The sequence below is a fragment of the Cyrtonyx montezumae genome, unplaced genomic scaffold, assembly GCF_038088225.1.
Source record: "Cyrtonyx montezumae isolate F1298 unplaced genomic scaffold, pur_monq_1.0 scaffold_3, whole genome shotgun sequence".
NCBI classification, from domain to species: domain Eukaryota; kingdom Metazoa; phylum Chordata; class Aves; order Galliformes; family Odontophoridae; genus Cyrtonyx; species Cyrtonyx montezumae.
The window spans coordinates 134018978-134043200 of NW_027072034.1; the positions used below are offsets into that span (position 1 = coordinate 134018978).

General features: G+C 34.6%; 1 protein-coding gene across 1 annotated transcript in view; it reads right to left on the reverse strand.

Annotated features, from left to right (window-relative positions):
• Positions 1-4040: 4040 nt before the first annotated feature.
• The window catches only part of IMMP2L (inner mitochondrial membrane peptidase subunit 2), a 434158-nt gene continuing 413975 nt past the window's right edge, over positions 4041-24223 (reverse strand). The window contains exon 6 of the mRNA XM_065743460.1: positions 4041-4474. Coding sequence (XP_065599532.1) covers positions 4355-4474 — 120 coding nt within the window. The 3' untranslated portion in view covers positions 4041-4354. The remainder of the gene's footprint in view (positions 4475-24223) is intronic.

Here is a 24223-nt window from a genome sequence, read left to right on the forward strand (position 1 = left end):
ATAAAACTTGAAAATTTTTGTGTGAACATTTAAGAAATAGTAGAAGTACACCTTCTTCCATTTGTTCACATGAATCACGTACTTATTTTTAGAGCATGCAATATGAATGAGATCTCTTAGTGATAGTCTACCATCAGTCCACAACAGAGCTAACACAAAAGACAAGTTAGTTGTCTGTAATGTGAACATTTTTATTTACCTGTAGTGTTTATTCAGATGTTTTCCTTGTGCAATGAACAAAATTTTAAAACAATTTGATATATGAGAGTTAAGAAAAATGTCTAAAACTTCTATATTTCTGTGAATAAATAGACATTAGATTTGGTAGCCATTATTTTTAAAATCTTTAAGTCGTTAACTGCCTCAGTGCTCTCCAGCTATGAACAATCTGTCAAGAAAGAAATCATCACTTGGAGAAACCTTCAATTATGTCACTTTGTGGGATCCAAGTGAAGTTCAAGATTAATCTGTGCAACAAAATTCAAGCAAAATTAGGAGATAATTTGACCTTGACTTTGATGAATATACATATATTTTTAATGATGATCTGCTGTACAAAGAACCAAATAATTTAAAAATCAAGGCTGTCCCATGGAACTTAACTGAAACCATCAAAAGTTCTTTTTGACTCGCTGAAAAGAAACTGACATGGCTCAACTCACTTCTCTGGATTCTCTGAAGGGACCTGCTTACAAAAATCAATTAAGCAGGACACTGACTATTCTTCAGTCAGTTGCCTGAAGTGAATCTGGGCTTGACAGTGCCCTTGAGGCTTTGATATTCCTTTTTCACAAATAGCCCTAAAAATTCCATTTTGATTCTGGATCCTACCATGAATTCTGAGGTCTTTTCTTCTTGTAGGGAAGAATATCTCCTAGGGACAATTATTGCTATCTAAAAGGAAATAAAACAGATATATTTATAGTAAAAAATGTCACTGCTGTTTACTCGTAGTCTTATGTCAATTGATACCTGATACTGATGAAAAAGCACAGGGGAAAAAAGAGAGAGTAGAGAGATGTCTTCTACCCCAGATATTTTCCAAACTGAAGGCACAGAAAGGATCTCTCTTTTGAACTGTAACAGTTTGAGAAGATAATTCCCTTACCACACAGTGTTTTCATGAAGAACTGCTTAACAGATCATGGCATTGCATTTCCATTTACCCTGCATCATTTTACAGGTCAAGCAGCAAGAAAAAAAATCTTAATAGCTGCTGAAATAAAGTATAAGGCATTTGTTTAAAGCCTAAAAATTGAGGTTTCCATCTTAGTCATAATTTTTGTCATTGTTTGCGAGCTTCTCTATTTCAAATTTCATCTTGCTTCTATTTTTAGACATAATTGTTCTTTCCCTTTGAAGACTTCACAGCCTTCTTTTCACTGAAAATAAAATGCTAAAAATTGGCTGACCTTTTTTGGAGGTGTTAGGTAATGCTATTATAGATTCTGCCAGGCATTCACAGAAATTTTGTTTCCCATTGTGGATATTCTTCAAAAATAATAATATCTTATCTTGGTCATGAGTTAAGAGATTCTGTTGGTGAGAGCTCTGTGCAAAAAGTATTTCAGCTTTTCTCCATCATTTTGTTCCTCACAGTTTTTTGTATTTCCCTGAATCCTGATCTTCCGTCATCTACCAAGCCGCACATTTCATTGTAGCATGTTATCTGATTGGTGGAAGCTTTCAGACTGAGGAAAACCTTGTATTTGAACCTCAGTATTTTGTAGATGAATGTATTAGCTAGTCAGCTAGAAGATAATCTAAGCACATTTCTCTCAAGATGTATGTTTAAATTAAATGAAGCCTCCAGAGTATGGTCCCAGGTGATAGATTCCCCCACGGAACCATTCCAGCCTCAGAGTTTGTTGCAGAATTGTTTTCAATCATGTCTCCATCATCTTAAACATGGTGATTAAATGCTGCCCTTCTCACCTTGCCCATTTTGCCTCTGGAACTCCAGAGTCTTTCCATGCACCTTCTAGGCAGTGTAGGTGGCCCAGATGCCAGTCTGTTTCAGTGACCAAGCCTCCTAAGCACTAGATACTAATGCATGTTGACCACAGTCACTAACTTGACACATAAAAAGCTCCCCTTGAATCTTTGTAATCTTTATTGGAGAAACTCCATTAACTACTCCTTGGTCTACTAGTGTAGTCTGGAATTTAGGGGCAGATGCAATTCTATGTATTCCTTATTAGCAAGTGTATTTACATGTCTCCTCAAAGAGAAAAAAAAAAAAAAAGAAGAAAAATGATTTAAAAAGTCTTATCAACTTATTTCCTAATTCATACAGGCACCCTATGAAGCTTGTTTCCTGTTGTGTTGCAGACATAAGCAAACACCAAAACTCCAGAAAGTCTGTAGTTAAAGAGGAAGGATGCTAACGTAGAGACATCCTTCATAATCTGAGTCCAGGAAACTTTTTCCAGAGATTTAATTAGTGCCAGGACAGATGTGTTTCACATCTGGAGACTGAAAATAATGTATCTGTAATACCCTTTAAAATATGTCTGTATGTTATTACTGCTGCTGCTTGTTTTTTTTTGTTGTTGGTTTTTTTTTTTTTTTTTTCCTGCTTTTGTTAATACGGTTCTTCATGCTCTGGATAACGAATAATCTGTCCTAAATCAGTAATATGTTCAGCTTATGATTTGACTACGCTACTATGATTTGACCACCCAGCTACTTATGTGATGATGTAAAATGTCATGCACATTAATTTGATGCTAATGTGTAGCAAAATGGTTTCTTTTGCAGGCATCAAGTTTCTTCCTATGTATTACAAGAAAGTGGTACACAAAGCAAAGACACTACCACTTCCCCAGCAGTCTGTTCCACTGATTCACAATCCATGCTGTGAAGAAAATTTAGTATCCAGCCTGAACCTCCTCTGGTCTCCTGCTGTAAGTTAAGGCCATTACCTCTAGCCCTATCACTATTTACCTCAGAGAAGAGGCTTAACTCCACCTCGCTACATCCTTCTTTCAGTTAGATGTAGCACTGAGGTCCCTCCTGAGCCTCCTCTTGGAAGCCTCCAGACTAAACAATTCCAGTTCCTTTAGCCAATCCTCATAAGATTGGCTCCTCATAAGAAGCTTCTTTGCCCTTCTTTACACACACTTCAAAGCCTTTCTCAAAGGAAATCAAAACTGAGGAAATCAAAACTGAGCACAGTATTCAAGTTATGGCCTCATCAGTGCTAAGCATTAGGGGAAAATTTAAAGAGATTGGACAGAAATTGAGCATTTTCACTATGATTGCACCTATAATCTAACTAACACACAATTAGATATGAGGCTTCAAAGAAACATGGTTTATTTTCATCTTGTCTGAAGTTTTGTTAAGTGCATGATTCTAACTGAAACGTTTAAAGAATTTTTGTGTGACATTAAATTTTTTAAGTACTATCCTATCTGAAGTAAAATTCAACAAATATGAAAGTAAGCTGTCTCATTAATCTGCAACTGAAAATATGCTGTTTTTCATGTTTTCATCACTTATGTGTGTAGATGTTTTAGTGCACATTCAAAGAAGTTATTTACATTAATGTATTTATATTATGAATTGTATAGTACTCATTATATATATTTTTAACTAAATGTGGCACTCAGTATTAACAGTGATTTACTATACCTGAGAAGTGAATGAAGCATTACATTCATGTACTGAAGTAAGACTGGTATGTATTTTGTCTAAATATCTACTTCAGCAAGATATACAAGGAATGTTTATATAAGCAGTCCCAAAGGAGACAATGAATATAAGTAAAACTTACTCAGTTTAGTAATAAACACAAACTTCATTAAAAGAAAAAAAATCTTATTAGCTTTCTGAAAAAAATGTTATAGCATATACGATTAAACTTTTCAGCTACAGAAATACTGATTATTCAGTATTATAAATTATAGAAGCCCAAGCATATTATGGGTAAATGTGTATTTTTATATGCAATCAACAATAACAATGAACAATCTGTTCAGCTACTAAAGAAACAAGCTGAATGTAAAAGTTTAAAAGTTCAATATTTTATTGAATTTTTTAATAATTTCTTATCCAGAGAAGCACAGGTACAGACATAATAACACAAACACTGTAGATTGAACATTCAATTATAGCAAATGTGTAACTATTTCAGACCAAATATGCACAATGTACAACTGCTTGAGATTAAAAAGCAAAGAAACAAACACTTTACACTTAAGGTGACATTTTAACATGAAGATATTGCATTTATTTGATATGGTACTTGGATATTGAAGCACCCTTGGCAAAGCTTTTACAGTTGATGATAAAACCATGGCATCTCTTGCTGGCAAAACTTCACTCCTTGTTTTCCATCTAAATTTTTAGGTCACTCTTGCTCTCTCTGGAGAGGTTTGCGCTCTGGGGGTAGCACTGGTTGTAACTTCTGCCAGCGTTTTGGAGGCCAGAGGATATGAGTAGCACGAGCATGTAGAAGTCCAAGAGAAACCTGTCCCCAAAATATAATGCATATTATTAAAAAACTGAAAATTAAATGAAGTCTGGGAGGTATAAAGCACACGTTGATTTGTTAGAACAGTGAGAGAATACAAAGCAGACAACTCTGCATGCATGAAGAATATCTCTTGCATGTAATGAAAGAAAAAATACTACTTCACTATCAGGTTTTTCTTTTTTTTTTTTTTAATTTGATAAAACATTTTGTGAAACCCAGAAAATTTGAATTGAATGGTTTATAACAAACATGAACTAGGACTGCTTTTTCAGGTTCACAAAGCAGCAGTTGGTCAATACAGATGAGGTCCTTTATAATCCTCTGAAAGCTAGTGGTGATTACTTATGCTGGGCATGGCAGAAAAATGTTAAACTACCTGTTCTGAATAATTTAAACAGAACCTGTGTCTCAGGTTTGAGCTGTACTAACCACACCATGATGTTGGCTTTTCTCAAGCATTCTGTACTTTACCACTGCCTTTCCAAATTCCATTTGGAAATTCCATTGGGGGTTGGACTTGATCTCTAGAGGTCCCTTCCAACCCCAACAATAATTCTGTGAGTTTGTCTCCAACTAAAAATGGAAACTACTCTGAACTATAAATATTTCACCAGGATGAAAATGCACTTCAGGCAGAATATTTGGAAATACATTTAAAAATCAAAGTTTTTTTTAACTTCTAGAATTACTTACATTTCATTCATGTTTTGTAAATATTTTACGTCTTAATATCTATTAATGTTATTTCAATAGTTTTGCTTTACAAATCATAGGTTCGTAGGTTCATAGGTTCATAAGGTTGGAAAGGACCTACAAGATCATCTAGTCCAACCATCCTCCTATCACTATCCCTACCCAACTACTAAATCAAATCCCTTAGCACCTCATCTAAACGCTTCTTGGCTAACATTTATATCATATATCATAGCTATATTTCCAAGTCACATAATCACAGAATGGTTGATATTAGAAGGAACCTCTGGAGATCATCTAGTCCAACCTCACTGCACAAGCATGTTCCCCTAAGGCACATTAGCCAGGACTGTGTCCAGGAAGCTTTTGCATATCTCCAAGAAGAGACTCCACAGCCTATCTGAGCAACATGTGCTAGTGCTCCATCACCCTCGCAGTATGTCATTTTTTTTCTCTTGTTCACATTTCCTATGTTTCAGTTTGTAATAGTTGGCTTTAATCCTATCACTGGGCACCACTGTAAAGAGTCTGGCTCCATCCTCTTGACACTGTCCCTTCAGATTTCAATTCAGAATTCAAATGAACTTCTGGTTTGCACCTGTACAGTCCTGCTTAAGGTTTTATGTAAACTCACTTCTCCAATTCCATTCTATTTCTCATCACAAAAAATAAAGTAATTTCAGTAAGCAGACAATTCAGCATTTTATGCAAATGGACACCAAATAGCCCCCTAGGAATATCTTCAGCTAATTTTCTTGATTTCATTTCATAGGATTAACGTATATTCACCATTCTCTCTCTACTACATAATTAAATCAGTGAAGCTGAAGTGATCTATATCTAATTCCATATTCTGTAGTTTGATGAAGCAGGTGCTGAATTACTTGAATATAATTTGGCTACCTAATAACCCACAATATCGAAAAGAATCTGAAGTAGATCACTGAAACTGCAGTTTAGCGTTATATTTTGTTTGCTTGAACCCTTGCAAGGATCATTTATTTACCTGATCCATTGCCTCTTTTTCCTGCACTTAAGCAAAGGACAATATATGTCCAGGCTGATAAGTGACAACTCCTTTTTGATTGGATTTAGCCACATATATATTTTTTAAATCTTGACATATTTCTGTGTAGGTTGTCTGATATTTATAGAATTCAAAATATCCTTTATCTTAATTACTCCGTAAAGTGGTCTGCAAATACAAAATTACTGTAGGGATTAGTTCTCTGAATATACAGCATGATGGCACACACATTACAGGCTGGTGCCAAAATATAAAACCACTGCAAACATCACTTCTGCATATAAAAAGTGACAGCATTAGTACCGAGATAAATGTTAAAATACTCTTCTCCAACACAAATAACATCTCATTTTCAAAGCTCTCTGTTTTCCTCAGTGCACTGCTTGTTACTGATGTCAGTAGGAGGTCTGCACACAGACTGAGAATATAATAAATGGATCAAAACTTGTTTGAAGCTCAGACGGGGAATAATTTTGCCCAGAGGAATACTTCTACTGACCATCATCTGACTTGAAACTAATAAAGAAATATCCTTCCCATAAACCTGATTTAGAGGACAACATGACTAGTGCTAAAAAGGAAAAATGGATATTGTAGGGTTATGGAAGTCTTTACTAAATAACAAATGACACTGATGCTATGGGCTGCTTTTAAAATAACTTAAAAGCTCACTTTTAAAGCACCTTCCTGTCTGACTTCTGCAAAGAACCTTAATAACTTTTGTCCATTGCCTATTATTATTCTGCAGTTACTACAGCAGCCATGAATTTCACTGAGGAAGAACACAATCATTCGCAGAGAATAACCTGCCCCTGTTAATAGATTTACCCTCATCAAGGTTAGAAGTGGACAGAGGGTAAACAGAGAGGCTACACTTTCTGTCACAACAGTGAAATACTGAGATAATCCATTAAAGGAGAGATTTGGCAATTCCCTTACAGACATTATTTACTTGCTTAGGAAAGTAAGTTTAGTCCCTCGAAATACTGTTTTAACTGTAAGAAAATTAACCCTTTCCATGCAACAACTCTGAGAAACGTATTTCATTTATGAATATGATAAGAGATATCAGCAATCTAAATAGTAGAATCTTATTCTATATTAAGATCTAACCACACACTGCTGAGAAGCGTTCAGCCTTGTCCCTTTGCCTCCTGCATTTTAGATATTTATAGATGCAGATAAGATCCCCTCTGAGTCTTCTTTTTTCAAATGATCTTGTCTCATAATGCTTATGACTAGAAACATTTCAATACTAATTTGTATTTTGTCTCCTGGTCCCATTAATTACTAAATGTTTAAATTGTGCAAATCCTTTAAATCTAGAAGAGAACAACAATAGATAGAGCACTAAATTATAACCACCACAGATTATAATTAGTATACTGGAGACACAGCTCAAAAATAACAACGTTTGAGGCATATATCAGCCTTTGGTTTTGAAGACTCACTTTTGCTTTACTCTCAAAGGTTGTTCTAGCAGTATTCCTCAGGCCTTAAAAAAACCATGGACAAAAACAAAAACTGAAGTTTACTCAAACCAAAAATAAATTATAATTGATCACAGTTAGTGTTTCAAATTATGCTTTCTATTCTCTGAAGTACTATATTCTCACTAAATTGTTCTTGCAGTCTCCAAAGAGACATGGTTAATGAGATGAAGAGAAAGAAGTTCTTGAGTTCAAAAAGTCTCAAAGAAAACCTCAGGATGAAAATACCTCAGCAACTATACAATATTTCAGCTATAATGCTAATGAAAATATATGACATGGTATAGCCATCTGTGTCAAGTTAGATTGCCTGTCCTTAAGAAAGGTTGTTATATCAGGTTTTGATATTAAATTGTAGGTGTAAAACTGTCTCACAGAGAATTCTCCTAGTAAAATAGTCTCCTCAGAAAATCCATACTTTAATAGAAGGTAAACATGATTGCTATTACACTTCATTTTCTGTACATGGCTGAACTTTGAAACTACTACTATCAAGTGCAGTAGCGGGAAATAAGGCTCAATAAAAACAAATTCCACTGGATTATAGTAAAATCCCAGAGAAACCACTTCCTCTAGCAGAAGTACCTGGGATAATGAACAATAGCAGAAGAAACAAATATCCTTGACCTCCTTCTTTCATGAAAGAATCACAGAAAGATGAGAATAAATAAATTATTTTGTAAATAAAACCACACCAGAACAGATATTCTTTAACTTACATCAGCTTGCTGAAGGTTAGCAAAACAAGATGCTAAGTAGCTCATGAATTTAAAAACATGAAGTGATAGATTCCTTTCAGCTACACAGCAAAATACTAGCATCTTCATCATTCTTTCCTCTCATCCCCGAACAAATCAGACCTAATGGAGCCATACAGATCTAGTGACAAAGAAAAGAATGCAGCCCATTAATTTTGCTAGTAAGTGTTCCATTACGGTTCCATTAGTCTGATAGCTGAAGCAGCAGCTCCAGCTATAGATAAAACATTCCATATGCATCTTCTTTCACAGAGCTACAGTATAATCAGTAAAGGTCCCTATCAAGGTTACCAAATTCAGAAGTGTTCATTTAGCAAGATAATATATCATAAATGTACCTGGAAATAAATAAATTACATAGTGATGATAACTTAATTTTGAGAACATTTTAAACACTGAAAATTGCAACACTCAGAAGTGTCACTCAGAAGCATTGCACAGGTACTACATGTATTAAGCACAGGCATAGTAACAAAATAAGACATGAAACACAGGAATATGTTTCAAACACAATGGCTGATTCCCAGAATGAATAAAATTTGCATATTAGCACAGAATATTTGTCTGAAATTCAAATAACTAGTGTGAACTCTCCAATCAAATGTGATTTTGCAATTCAAGCTATTCAGATCAGAAACGGTGACCACAGTCACTGCACTGTAAGAAAAACTCAGGTTTTTGATTGAGTAAAAAAAATGTGACATACTAAATACTGAAATCACTGGGTTGCATTGTCTTTAGTTCTACTCTGTCTACATGCCTCCCTTAAGCCTTAAGATATGAGAGAGGTAAAGGAAAGAGATGAATTGAATATTTTTCATATATTAGATCATTCTACAGTTACTGTGCAGATAGAGACTGGTTAACCTTGAACTATGATTAACATTCACAAGAGTAATGTAGATTTAAAAGAATCAGTATCAAGTAATGTATTTTTTATTCCGTCTGTGAAGATACCAGTTGTCAAAGTCATTGAATAAATTAAATGTAGTAGCAAGTTTGGGACAAATACTGTATGAGCTGCTATCTCAGTCTTATCTCTGTGTATTTTCTTGGACTTGTCAAGGATATATTATTGAAAGGGACACTATGGTTAATTAACTTTTTTGTTCATTTCCATTTGTTTCCTTCTGTGTCTTCTAAAGATGTACTTTAAAAATATGTTAACATAGAGTGTTACTAGTCTTTCATCTTCATAAAGTACAGCATTCTTCAAAATTATTCTTCCTTATGAACATAACCTTTATGCTAAATAGAACTACAAAAGGGCTTACAATCCAATCTATTATTTATTTTAGAATTCTAGTTACAAAAAATTTGTTTAGTGCACAGTGTGACATGCTTTGCATGCTGTACATACACAAATGCCATTTAACAGTTAAAAGCTTTTTAATATTTCACTGGATGAAGCACAAAATTCGTAGCCTATATAGGAATGCCTATTCAATAGAAGACCAACGTGTACTAATAGCATTCATGGCAGAGCTCCACATTAAAAAACTGTAATAGATTTACATTTCAATACTGAAAAGACTTCACAGATTGAGTTGCAATAAACAATTATTATATTTATTATCTTCAGATAGAAAGCATTAGCTATATCCCAAATATTAATTACATATTAATACACGAAAGCTTTCAAATATGAATTCCTTTTCAGCACCACATTGTGTCAGTGACAACAGTGTCAGAAGAATGTGAGTACAAGTGACATTTTTCAGCTTACTACATTGATATTGATTAAGTGCACCATATTTCTTGACTGAATTCTTAGGACACTATGCAGAAATGCTGTACATTACAAATTAAGTTGTTTTCCATTTTTTATCTGTTGTATGTTATTAATGCAAAAACATCAGTACAAGAGTACAAGGGCAGGAATCACAGCCCAGATCCCAGAACTCACAAATTGCATTTGCTGTCTCACTACACTGCTCCTTTGCAGACCCTATTCATCCCTGTGGGCTGGAGTTCATGCAGGTGAGACCATGATCTCTGCTTCATTGCCCGATCTGTGCAGGGCTGTGTGCATTCCCTGGCATTGTTCTGGCTATGAGACTAACTGTGATACTTATAAGCCCTGATGTAAGATGGGGGTAGCCCCACTCTGCTTCCAGCATGCACTTGTGGAAGCGTCCAGCAAAACCTGTCTCTCACAAAGTTAATGATGAATGGCTAGCATCGCAAAGCTGCACAAAAAAAGCTGAGATGAAAGACCAAATTCCACCAAAATTGCTCGGAAAATACGCACTCTCACAGGTCAGAAATCAGGGCTATTTATGAATTTCAGAGGTGTTCACACAAAGGGATGTCATGGAGAACATCCCATCCCAAAGCTACCCTGGGCAGCACTGTCAGAGCAGCTCCAGCATGGGTAAATCTGTAAGGGACCACTACTTGGTAGAGACCTGCCCACCATAGGAGATCATGTTACAGTAATTATCAAATACTGAGGTAAGGAAAGAAGACAAAGTAAAGAAGTCCAGCGGAAGCAAGAAAAACTGGCATATGGGAATACATGATAAAACATCTCTAATTTTTAAAGAAGATACATGTTACAATGCCACAACTATTATTGGGCAAGGCAGGACTTTTATAAAGTTGGCATAAATATTCCAAAGTTTTCACTGAGAATAGCTTCTATTTTCAGCCAATAGATCTGTCAACCTACTGAAAGGTTCTCACACATTTCCCCAGTCATTATGAGGTTGTTGCAATACTGTTGATTTTCTCTTATCTTAAAAGATCAATGTTCAATAGACTATTTCACTTCAATATTTGAAGAAAGATTCTACTGTGAGGCGTGCTTATATTTTCTTCTAAAATAGCACACAGAAACAGTTTGACTTACAGAAAACACACTGTTGGCAATATAAGTTATGAAAAGCAATGGGGAGTAAATATACAACGAGCAGCTAGGATATCAAAATGTCATTAAATAGCTGCATGATATGTTATTAAAATTATAAAAGACTTTTTAATAGAAGTCTCTGTGAGGATGGCTAAAGCTCATCTAAAATGGTAAGTTTCATCAAGATAATTGTATATATGGAATCCCCTGAGCTAATTTACTGGAAGAAAAAACACATACATAAACACTTAAATATACACAAGGATTTTTCTCCCTCTTATAGTTATAATAATAGCTATGATTTTAAGAATGCTTAAATACTTCCTCTCTTGTCTTTATCTGATTTATTCTGTATGTTCTTTGAACTTACAGCAAAGAGATTAAATGTACTAAAATCAACTTGTACTTTATTTGGAAAAAAACATTCCATGTTTTATTATACTATAATATTTATCAAAATACATTGCTTCCTGGTATAATTATGATCATATTTTTTCACTTCAATTCAATCTTTTCACTTTGTAGGAGAAACTGTGATTGAATAATTGACCCTATTAATTATGAATATAATTTCCACATTCTATGTAACTAATACACTTCACATTTCTTTTTAGTTCACTTCTGATCAGCTTAAGATAATGGCATAACAGGTTCAGCTACAAAAAAAAAAAGTTTCACAAAACTAAATAAGAAGTATATTAACATACATATCCTAATTTAGATGCTGTTGCAGTTCTCCCTTGCAAGCCTAAATCTACGAAGCTGAATGTCAGTTCAGATTATTGTTTAAATCTCCATAGAAAAATCCCAAAGTGAAGTAGCAGGTTTTATGTGTGCTTATGAAGAAGGCAGTTTTAGAGAAGTCACTATGATGGATTGATCATATCACCAGGCCTGACTTGTACCAGGTGGCCAGGAAGAGTTGACTGATGCAGAGGAATCACAGAATCATAGAATGACTTGGTTTGGATGAGACCATCTAGTTCCATCTCAACTGCCATGGGCAGGGTGCCGCCCAACAAAATCTGGCTGCCCACTGCCACTGGAGAAGCAGGAGATCACCAGGGTGATGCAGCTCTCCATCACTGTGAGGATATCAGAAAAAATCATGAGGGAGAGAAGAAGACTTCTGAGCTTCCTGGCAATTGCATTAGAGGTCAAGTTCACTGGAGTAAATAGAGGTACATTTTGCCATTGAGATATCCTAGGAAACCTCTACTAGTCACAGTTTATCCTCTTGCAGAAGGGCACAGGATTCCTGAAAGCCCTGTGCTATACCTTGCAACTGCACATAAATGCCTGAGGTTCACCACAACATAGGAAAAACAGTTGGTAGACAGTCACAGTCACTCTCTTCAAGATGTTAAGAATTATTCCTGGAACATACACACTATTTCCTCTTTTCCCCTTGCTCTCCTTTCTTAAATACACACTTAAGTAACAAGACAAGATACTATAAACCAAACAACTAAGGCACTGACATCATTCTTTCAAAATAAAAAGTTACCTTCCTGGTTAGGTAATGATAAAAACTACACTTAATTCACTTCTTCACCATCAAGAGCTATATTTATCTCAAGGAGATATTAAGAACTTTTCTTAAGCTATACAGCATGAGTGAGAAAGTAGAGGAAGACTAATGAAATCAGTATGCTGAATATTTAATAAAATATTCGCTCATAGTCGTAATCAAGCCATAGTTCAGCAAAGCATGTGCTGAACTTTAAATATTCAAGTAAAACACTTGATCACATTATTAAAATTAAGCAAAATAAAATAATAAAATGAATATAATTTCCAGGGAGCTGCTGAACCAGATTTTTAACTCTTTAAATTGTTTGATTTTTTTCAGAGTACATGCAGCAAATAGGTTAATTTAGAGAAGTATAAGCACACAGGATGGATAGGTCATCAGTATGGGAAAAGGATTAGCAAACTTGGGATCTGAAAGACCTAAATTCTAAAATTTTACGACACCAAAATTATTTCAGTCAGAGCCCTTCCATTTCCAGAAAGAAAATAAAAAAATATTATTTTTTCAAAGCATTTACCTTTGTTACACAACATTATTCAAGATATACTGCAAATAAAACATTTATTTTGTACGTCAGTGTTCTGGGGGACAGCAATCACAATCCCATTTTAGGTCAGCAGCAGGCTACATATCCATCCCCATTGCTATAATGCCTGGAGATCCAAAACTGTCTCTGACATTAGCTGAAAAAACAGCAGTATTGACATGTGCAGACAGCATAATTTGATACATTTTCATCAGTCTGCTTGGGAAAAATACAGTTCTGTATGTTAAGTTGATTTTTTCTACTACAGGATCTAAATACTTGAAGTAAGAGAAGAATAAAGTGATCCCTATTTAAAACAGAGTATGATTCTGAGGTCATTATGAATCATTCATCTTTATCTTGCTTTACTATCAGCTAGGTATAAAGGACATGGAATTATGGCATTTACAATTGCTTTGCAGTGGAGAGCTGGCAACATATCTCAAGAATCTTTGTTCTCTCACTACTGCACGGCTTAATCTGAGCATGGTAAGGACTATGCATTCTTGCTTTCAAAATGAAACTGTTTTCTTGTTCAATGAGTTTAAATTTTTCTTGAAGATAAAAACAAAACAAAAAATAAACCACCACCAAACCTTGAGAAGACAAGCCTCCATGCATTACTGTAAATTTCCTGCAGTCATCTAAGTCCCCATCTCATGCCATGTCTTCTGGAGTCACACACTGACACGAGAGAATCTGAAGCCGCTTTCGTCTTCAGAAGTCTCACCATCTGTTGGTATGCACCATTAACCCATTTTAAGAGTGCATCAATCTAAAACTGGAAGCTGCCACGTCTTCTGTTTGCGGACATGAGGATGTGACAAACAAATGCAAGGCCAGAATTTCAAGAGATGTAGATCAGATGTACATAGGACAAAAACATTGAATATATGTTGAGTTGCGTGAACAACTCATGCTCTGAAATCAGACTTTCTCTCCAGACTTCGGTAAAGATATAGATTTAGTGAACATTACTTACAATTGGAAAAACATTCCCATTCAGTACTAATACAAAGGCTGCTCTGAAAGTAATGCCTTCTATTTTATTATGTTGGACACAATGTCAGAGGCAAATGTCTGTAGTATGGCAATAGAAGAACCTTCACACTACTATTCCATCACATTTTCTTGCCATGTGACAGACAGCAACAGAGGGCAGTCAGACTAAACAGCATCTGACACTGAAGTGCATATGAAGCGAGGGTGTGTCATTGAATTCCTCCATGCAGAAAAAAAGTGGCTCCAATTGTCATTCGCTAATGCTTGCTGAACATTTGAGAAGACCAAAAAGTGGATGTGAGCGCAGTGAGGTGGTGCAGTTCAGCTGTGGTGTCTGCATCATGAAAGTCATGCTACATTACAGAATGCCATGCAGATTTTCACAAAAGCAGCATGAAGGCTCTTGTTCATTGACAGTGAAAACACACAGCTACTAGTGGCAACTATATTGAAAAACAGTTTTGTAGCTGAGAATTTGCTTTATTTAATTGTGTTATTGAGCTCTTTGTATCTGTTGTAGTTAACACAGAAATAACAAACCAATGACAATCAAAATAAATTCAATTATGACTTACTACTTTTAAGTACCTCACATATTCTCACTCACACTAGTACATAACACACACAAAACATTCCTTAAGCTTACTACCATGGCTGTGAAGCTACTAAGAATCTCCATTACACCCAAGCATATCTACTGATTTAATGCTGTTACACAAACAAGGTTTAATCTATTTGATTATTATCATTTGAGACTTTTTACTGAATACCATGCCAAAATTAATCTCTATTTAATAATGTTTTTGAAAGGGTTTTAAAATATAGCAATTTAGAAACACACACATTATAACTATTAGTAATTAATCTAAAATGATAGCTTATAAATAAGCTGTGATTGGATCATAAATCCATATTAGAAACAATGTTCACATGACAGCCTGTCAGATTATTTTCTGCATGATCCATGGGACCAGTTGATTACTATATTGTTGTATTTTTATTATTGTCTTGAAAAAACAAAGCTTAAATTTCTGCCATCACAAGTATACTTTTTATTACTTTTCCTTCCTGTATTGTAGCACACTGACATCATCCACCTGTACACTAGAAAGCTGTGAATTACTGTATTTGTGTCCCTCAGCTTCTCCAATGAGACAACACCACTTTTATAACCTAAGAGCCATAAATCTATAAACTAAAACAGAAAAGGGAACATAGATGATCAGGAAGCCTTAATTTCTCTGTATTTGACAGAGACACTAACATGATGAATTGTGGCATTTCTGTGTAAAATCATCTTTAAATTTGGAGGGCGTCAAATTGCATCAGTCAGGAGTCAACAAGTTCCTCATGACATCTCACCCATAGGGAAAGCTTGGGTGTGATTTTTTTTGTTTTGCTTTGCTATTTTAAGAGTATGATGAAGACTGCAGTAACAGTTCTGAAAGCTCCTCAGCCTTCGAATTGTAGTATAGAATAAGTATATAGTAAATACTTATAGTATATAGTAAATAGTATATACTAAAAAGGCAGGCAGGCAGGCAGGCAGGCAGGCAGGCAGGCAGGCAGGAAGGAAGGAAGGAAGGAAGGAAGGAAGGAAGGAAGGAAGGAAGGAAGGAAGGAAGGAAGGAAGGAAGGAAGGAAGGAAGGAAGGAAGGAAGGAAGGAAGGAAGGAAGGAAGGAAGGCTAGAGAAGGAAGTACAAAAAAAGATATTCAGAAATGTAAATTATCCTCTATTTTTGACAATTAAGCCAGTAGAGGTGGAGACTGAAAAAATATGCTCACTAACAAAAATATCAGAAATACTTTTTTATAATTATTTGTTCATCTATAGAAAATCAATTAGAGGACAATAAGCCAAATTTTTTTAGAAGTTTCAAAATGAAAGTACCTTTGTTAAAAAAAAAAAGTGACAAATATAAACATGTGGCAATTTTTCAATAACATTTTTATTGTAATTATAATGCTTAAGGGTATTTTTGCCATTGGTTTTTCCTGAAGGAAGCAAAGCTACCCAGAGCCAATAAGATATTGTTCTGTATTTTCTGAATAATGATACATGTTGCATTAAAAACATCATCCTTAGTTGTGAATTTCTTAATGCCTTAGTGAGAGATATAATTTTAACACTGACCACAGCCTGGAACTCTTCTTCAAAATGATTAGTAACATATTTGAAAGCTAGTTGCAGTAAATCCAAGAGGACTGTTCCTGTAAACCAGTGATCCTACGACTTATTTCTATTTTTTTTAAGTTAAATGGGAGATTAGAAAAGCAAGAAAACAAACAACAATAAAACATTTAAGAAAGATTGTGAAAAATGAATGTCAAACTTCTCTTGAATCTTACTGATTTCAGCTGTTAACATATAAAGTGATGTATGCAGCAAAGCTTAACAGTATTATTACTCTGACAAAAGTAGATGACAGTCTAGCATTGTGCTGCATTTTGCTTTTGATGAAGACTATTATTTCTAATAAGCATAATATGCAATAATATCACAGCTTGTCATGACTTAACTGGAAAACATAAGAGCTTGCAGCAAATACATAAGATTTACGAACAAGATAAGGTAAGATAATAAGATACATAAGATTTACTTGGTCTTCCAAGCCAAAATATATAAATAAATACAAATCCCCCTCAAATACTTTGAGTTCCACCACAGAAATGTGAGTGCTGCTAGAGATTCCTTCCAGCACTAACAAGTGTTGATAACTGAACCTGAGGGACTTATTTGAAGAACTTGTTTGTCTACTAGAACAAAGCCCTATGCAAACAAAGAGGAACACTCATTCCCTCTGAAATTTCTGAATCTCCTGTCCATTTTCATAAGACAAGATATGAGTAGTGAGAAGCCAATTGCCTCACAGGCATTAGACTCAGACAGCTATTAGAATATAGTGCAGACTTCTGTAAAATGTACAAGTCTGACACAGAGCTTATTGCATTTAAGGGATATAATTTCAAATATAATTTCATTTGCTTCACTGGACACTGGTTTCAACCCTATTGGTATGATCTAATGTCAATTGAAGCACGTGGAAAAATACCCACAAAATAAATAATGTATGCAGGCCCTATTATGAGCTCCTTGTATGGATGGAGACAGAGATTCAAATAATTTTATTTCTACTATCCTTGGCTTTTCCTTCTGAATTTTTTTTTTTCTATTTCAAACATACTTGGTTTTACACAGAAAGGGTTGCTTGGAAATAATCAGAGAACTTCAAGTAATTTCTGCCTATTTGTAATACTTGCTTTCTGCAGAGCAAAGGCACATATACATGCACATCTTTCTGCCTCAAAAATTTGCATTCTGGAGGTTTTTGCCTCAAGGTTTTCTGACAGCCTCAACCTAACACACATTGAGTCAAGAAGATATAAGGAATAGATTGATATAACTTGCTGTTTAAATACTTTGCATTTAAGTTCTCTGATGTCTAAAACAGAAATGTGATAGAACAGTAATCCATGACAAAAATATGAAGGTTATTTAGAAAAGTTTAAAACACATATTACATTTAGGAAATTACAGTTAGAAAACCAAGTTGAAGAAAATACCTACTGATCAAAATTCAGATAAAATGAAGAGCAAGTGAATTCTTTGTTTACTAGATCCTCTCTCAGTATGCTCTTGAAATCCTGTGAGAAAATCAGCAAGGCTTATATTCTCCCACATAATTCAACATCTTAAACTGAAAAATGTGCTAAGCTCTGTAGATAAGTAGTGGGAAAAGAGGACCTCAGTAAAGTGATGCAGACTTGCAGTAAGCAGTACAAGTCTTTCCCATTTCTCTCTATTGACTTTAGACAGAGGCTAGGCAACTATCTTATTAATTTGAGTGCCTCTGTTCAAGGCTTACAATTAGATTAAAAGAATCTAGGTTTCTTTATTGCTTTTAAAATCATGTAATGTTCTCCATTAAAATCCATCTGTTCAAAAGACATGCTGAAAATAAATGGAAAACATCATTTCACATTAAATTAACTTCCTAAATGACTTGATGCTAAATTTAGAGAGGACAACAGCAAATCTCCTTTCAGATTTCACTAGCCCAGGATCAGTGTGCAATACCTGATACTGCTTTTTCACAGATTCATGAATAGTTAGTATGTTTTCTTGGAAAGAGTTGCTTTTTTAAATAAAAAAAAATGTTGTTTTGTGTTTTCCCCTCAGAAAAGTATGGCAGAAGACTTCCTTTTTACACTGAAGTGCTAAAGGAGAGTAGGTAGATTATTGCACATAGGATAGATTACAGTGTTAGAAATCTTAGTGACCTTGAGTAGAATCAGTTCCAAAATGCAATTTGTTAAATACCTGACAGATCTGGGAATGAGCGAATGTGAGAATAGTAAAGCTGAAATCTCATGGGGTAGCTAGATAAAATGCAGCAGAATCTGTCTAAAAAGCATTTGTTGTATCTAGTTTTGTCACTTCAAAATGCTTTGCTCAGGAAGTTGCTAAGCTCAGTGGTAGAAATCACCACATCTCAGATATCGCAAAGGCATTGTTATATGTTCCCTCTGTTATAACCACAGCAATAGACTACCATGAAAAAAAACCAACAACAACAACAAAAAAAACACTGCTGCAAAGCTGGGTTAAAAATATTGTAAAAGTAAAACAGAATGCATTAAAAACAAAGATTCTTGGCAAGTATTCTGTCACTCCAAAATTTATCTAAAACTAAATAATTTAATAAATAAATAATTAAATGAAACAACAAAATTAACAAAATTAAATTAAACAACAACTTGTTGATTTAACCTCAGCTCCCAGAGTTTCTTTTCTATATTTGCACTTTCAGGGAAGCAGATAAGTCCTGTTTTCTCTATGGGACAACATCTGAAATGATTCAGTCACTCTATACTACTGACAGTCAAAAGAACTTCATCTAAGTACTTCAAGATTGGATCTTTTTGTGTGAAGCCTGAGCAATCCACAGCCAGTAAGGAATAAAAAATATATTGAGGATTCACTACCAGAGATGCAATCGTGAGATGCAGAAATAATTGCTAGAAAATATCAGAAGATGGTGCGCTATGGGAAGTTTGGGTTTCATACAGTTTTAGTCCTATGCATCCTGCAAATTTTATATGCCAGCGTATATTGCATCATCATATACAAATGATGCAATAGAAATGGATGATTTTTCTTTCTGTTTTTTAAATCATGGATAATAAATATATCTTCATTTTTAGATACATGATAAAATCATTCTCAGTTTCCTGGTCCATTACTTTTAATATAACTATTTCTCTGGTGGGGCTAGTTTTTACTAAGGCTTTACTGGCACATAATACTTTTAATCATTAATAAATATATCTGTTGTGTATAGTTACATTATGCTAATATGACTACATTTTCATTTTTCATACTATCTGTAGCTAAAATGAATTGGATGATTCTGGTTTCAGTTTGAAATAGGAAAATAAAAAAAAAGAAAAACCGAAAGAAAACAAGTGGTTATATTTAAAGATTTATGCTGGAACTCTGTTTCTGCAGGTAGTGCATGAATATTTTCTCTGAAATGAAGTGTCCTTGATATACTCTTCTTGCACTTTATACTGTTCTATGAATTATAGAGGAATCCACACTGCCTGTGTATGTTATTTTGGAAGTCAGTATTCTCCTTAAAAGCAGACTGAAGTAAGGAAAACTGAATTATCCAATCAGTAGTCACTTGGTATCATCATAGACTTGCCAAAGGGGAAAAAAATGAAGCTTAACAAGAAAAATAACTCCAGAAATAAGCCTTGAGAAAGAGACATTAAGCCAGCTTAAAAGCATCAGAACACTATTTCTGGGGAAACAAACATAAAAATAATCAAAAAAAACCACCACAAAAAAAATAAAAAAAACCAAAACTGATTAAATGGATCAATAATTGAGACTTCTACAGCTAATTACAGCAAGAAATTGAGAGTTTCTATGACCCGGAGGTAAAATTGCCCCCATAGGTATTCATTGATGCTGGCTGAGCATTCAGAGTCCTAAGAGTGAACGCGAGCACAGTGAGGTAGTGGGTGGTGCATTTCAACAGTGGCAACAGCAATGCAAAAGACAAACCACATTCCAAACAGCTCTGCTCAGCTATCACACCATGAAATATAGAGAGTCTTGATCAGTTCATCCATGTGATTCTGCTACTGGTGGTATGTCAAAAAAGAGTGTCTTGTAGTTGAGAATTTGCTCTAACAAATAGTGTTATTGTGCTACTTGTATCTATTTTAGTTTCCATGGAAATAAATAAGAGGCCAGGGTGACCTACATATATAAACTTTTGTGTCTTTTTAGACTAAGCAAATGCTCAGTATCAGTAGAATCCTGAAGCTAGGTTCAAAATGAAACTAACTGTAGTCTCCTTTCATCTAATCCATTGGTTTTATCTGAGTCAATGAACTATGTACCCTTTCAAACTGACTTAAAAGTTTAAAAGTAAGCACTGTTCTACTGGAATTTCTAGATTCAGAATTGACACTTTCCTAGTAAGATGATGATGAAGATCAAGAATATCGATGTGAAAAGAAAGGTTCCATTTGAGATCTTCTCTTACAAACATTTTAAATGCTACATGTTACCTGAACATTTCTAAAGGTAAGAAACAGTAACTAGATAAATCACAAAGCACTATGACGTGCTATACTATGAACAGTAGCAAACAAGCCTTATCTTCTTTTTGATTTTAAACTATCATTCAAATTTAAAAGCAGTTTTTATTCCCCCCTAAACTGCACAAGAGAAACATTTCCCTTGTCAAAGCAAAGCTACTTTAAATAGCAATGCAATGCTGACACTGTGACAACAGAATTGCTAATTTATACATAACTGATCACCATCCAACTGATAAGAAGCAAGCTGTAACATGCCTAATGTGGTAAGACTAAAGTTTAATACAGTTTGCAGAAAAAGTATTCAAGATAAATTTCCTGACTATGCAAATGCTAATGGTATGCCAAAATATATATATATATAAAGAAAATAAAAAATAAGAATCTCCTTTAAATCTATTCAGTAAGTCTGCCACATCTAGCAGCCTCTTAGGTTACTGAGAGAGGTCCATCAACAACTGAAGTTGGATTTTGCAACCAAGTGGTCAGGAAGGAATTACATCACTCTCATGTGGCTAACATTGCTGATGATAATACCCAATAAGGTATCTTAGGATATAATATAGACAGGAAAAAGCTAGTACGTATATATAAACAGATAATCAAAGACAGCAAGAAAATGAGAAAATAATACTGCCCCCACGTAGTGACCTCTAATACATGTCTTGAAGTTTCTAGTCTTTAATGTATATAATTTCTTTGCCTGAAATACCCAAAGTGACAAACCAGAGCCAGAAAAAAAAAGCAAAAAAAAAAAAAAGCATTATATTAAAAAAAATGCAGTAAGACATGAGAGAAGGTAATTCTCAGGTAACTATATACACAGTCTTGTGCCTTTGACAACTAAAATTGTTTTAAGCAACAGTCATGACCATGACTGCAAATACTTTCCTTCCTTCATTTATTTGTTTCATTCCCTGTAGGATGAAGTGAACAAATAAAATTACTTCTAAAAAGTCATTTTAAGTCATTATCATTAATGCCTCAAGGAAAAGAATCTTGAAATCCTTTTGTCTATAAGCAACCCCCCCATTCCTCTTCAATTTGGAAATAAATTCTGTGTATACTGGAAAGCAGAACCAATTCAAAAGCATGAAAACAAAATAAAAATTCTACAAAATGAAGAGAATTGGCAACATGCATATAGTTAGGATTATATTAGATCAATGAGCAAAATCCAAAAGTAGAGTTATTTCCACAGTGGCTCACAGCATATTAATTAAGTTGAATATTTGAAATTTTACCTTAGCAGCATCATGACAAAGCAAAAGCTGTGCAAACTAGCACAGGAACCTAAATCTAACTAAAGCATGAAGAAAGAGTTTCATATTTTGACAAAAATAAAAACAAGAGATAACTCTAGGCACTAAGTAGTTTGTCTTGACTTCCTTTACTGTAAACAGAGGAAGAGCACTCAGTTTAGGACTTTGCCTGAATCACTGTCTACAGAATCCCTTCATCCATCTCTTTTCCCACAGATCACAGATGCACCCTAAAGAGATTACCCTAATGTTAGCCTTTGAGAATAGTTTCAGATTATTTTTAGCCACTTTTCCAGGCAAGTAATTACACTGAGAGGTCCAGGCAATCCTAAACATTGCTGTGCAAATGTGAAGATATCAATGCATATTGTTGGAAAAAAAACAAAGCCAACATACTGCTCCTAAACATTCCTTGTGGTTACAAGGGCAATATAACCACTAATGGATAAATTGAAACTGCTGCTTTTGCACAAAATATTACAGCTTGATGTTTGCTGATATTCAGGACAGAAACTGTTGAACTCTGCTTAAATTTACATAGTCACAAACCTTGTGTGCAGGTTCTGCTACTTTCAGAAATTCTTTGCCAATTTTCTGTAAAGCTGATAATTTTCCAGATAATCTTCACCATTTTTTTCTTATCTGGCTATTGAAATCTATTGTGTGTAGGCTAATTCTTGAAGATAATACAGGTGCTAAAGTGTGCAGAGACTACATGATCCTCATGCAGCAGATTAAGTAATGGACTGTGAAGTAATCACTTGTTATTTTCATTCTAATTTCTTCTAGGGATCTTGTTTATCTATCAGAGCAGTTAGAAGTGTAGGTTGCATTCATAAACCCCCAAATGGTCTTGGAATGCATCAATTTTAGCTGCCGCCTCTCCAACTCTTCTCACAACTGCTGCAGCTCATTGATGATTTTGCTTTCTGCCTTTAAACCTGAAATGCTTGGTTTAAAAATATAAAAGCTAGACAGACAACTCCATTATTATAAACAAAGACATCTTTAGCGCCATAAATGCAGTCTTAAACCCTCCCACTATCTTATTTAGCAAGATTGAGTCTGCAATGTGCTCAGCACCAGGATAGTTTAATCTAATCCGCACTGCATGGCAATGAGAGATACTGCAATATTTCCTGGATTATGTCAAGGTTATTTATAAAGGAACTGCCCTACTGGTTCATACATCCAGTTGTGACATTTGTACATACAAAGATTTCTCCAGAGGTGACAGCAACAGTAGTTCACCTCCAGTGGTGCAGGTTTTACTAGCATAGTATGCAGGCTCTTGCTCACTGCTGGTGAAAATGCATAGATAATGGTGGTGACTATGGTGTTTTTTTAGCTGATAATTATCTACCAAATAGTGTTATTGTGCTCTTTGCATCTGTTGCAGTTTCCATGGAAACAAATAGAAGGCTTTACTTCTGGAGCGATCAATATACATCACTGCTGATTAATATCTGGCTGTTATAAAAACAAAAAATTCTCTACATGCAAACTCCTTTACTGGTGTCTTACTGAGTTCTGTAAGTCTACAGCTTAAATAAGCACTTATCATTACACTCTCATTCCTATATACTGCAGACAGGATTTAGTCAATGTAAAATCAGGCAGGCAAACTGTATACTGAATTTGTTTGCTTTTGCATACTTCAAAGAAAATCCATTTATTCCTCTTTATTTTCTTTGTGATGGTTTTTCATACAATTTCATTTTGTGCTGTAATGTGTTTATTTCCTGAACTTTACTCTCAATTCCTTTTACTCTGTTAATGATAAGTATTTGGGAATAAGCATATTTACTGTGCATTTTACTGCATTGTGTGCTCTGTGTTACTGCAACGTATTTAATTCTTCTATACTACCTAAAACATGATTATCAGGCTTTAAGTTAGGTATGTATAATCAGAAAGAAATCAAAGGATCATGCTAAGCTGCAAGACCCCTGAAGTGTTATTTCTCTTAACAACTCTATTTTGT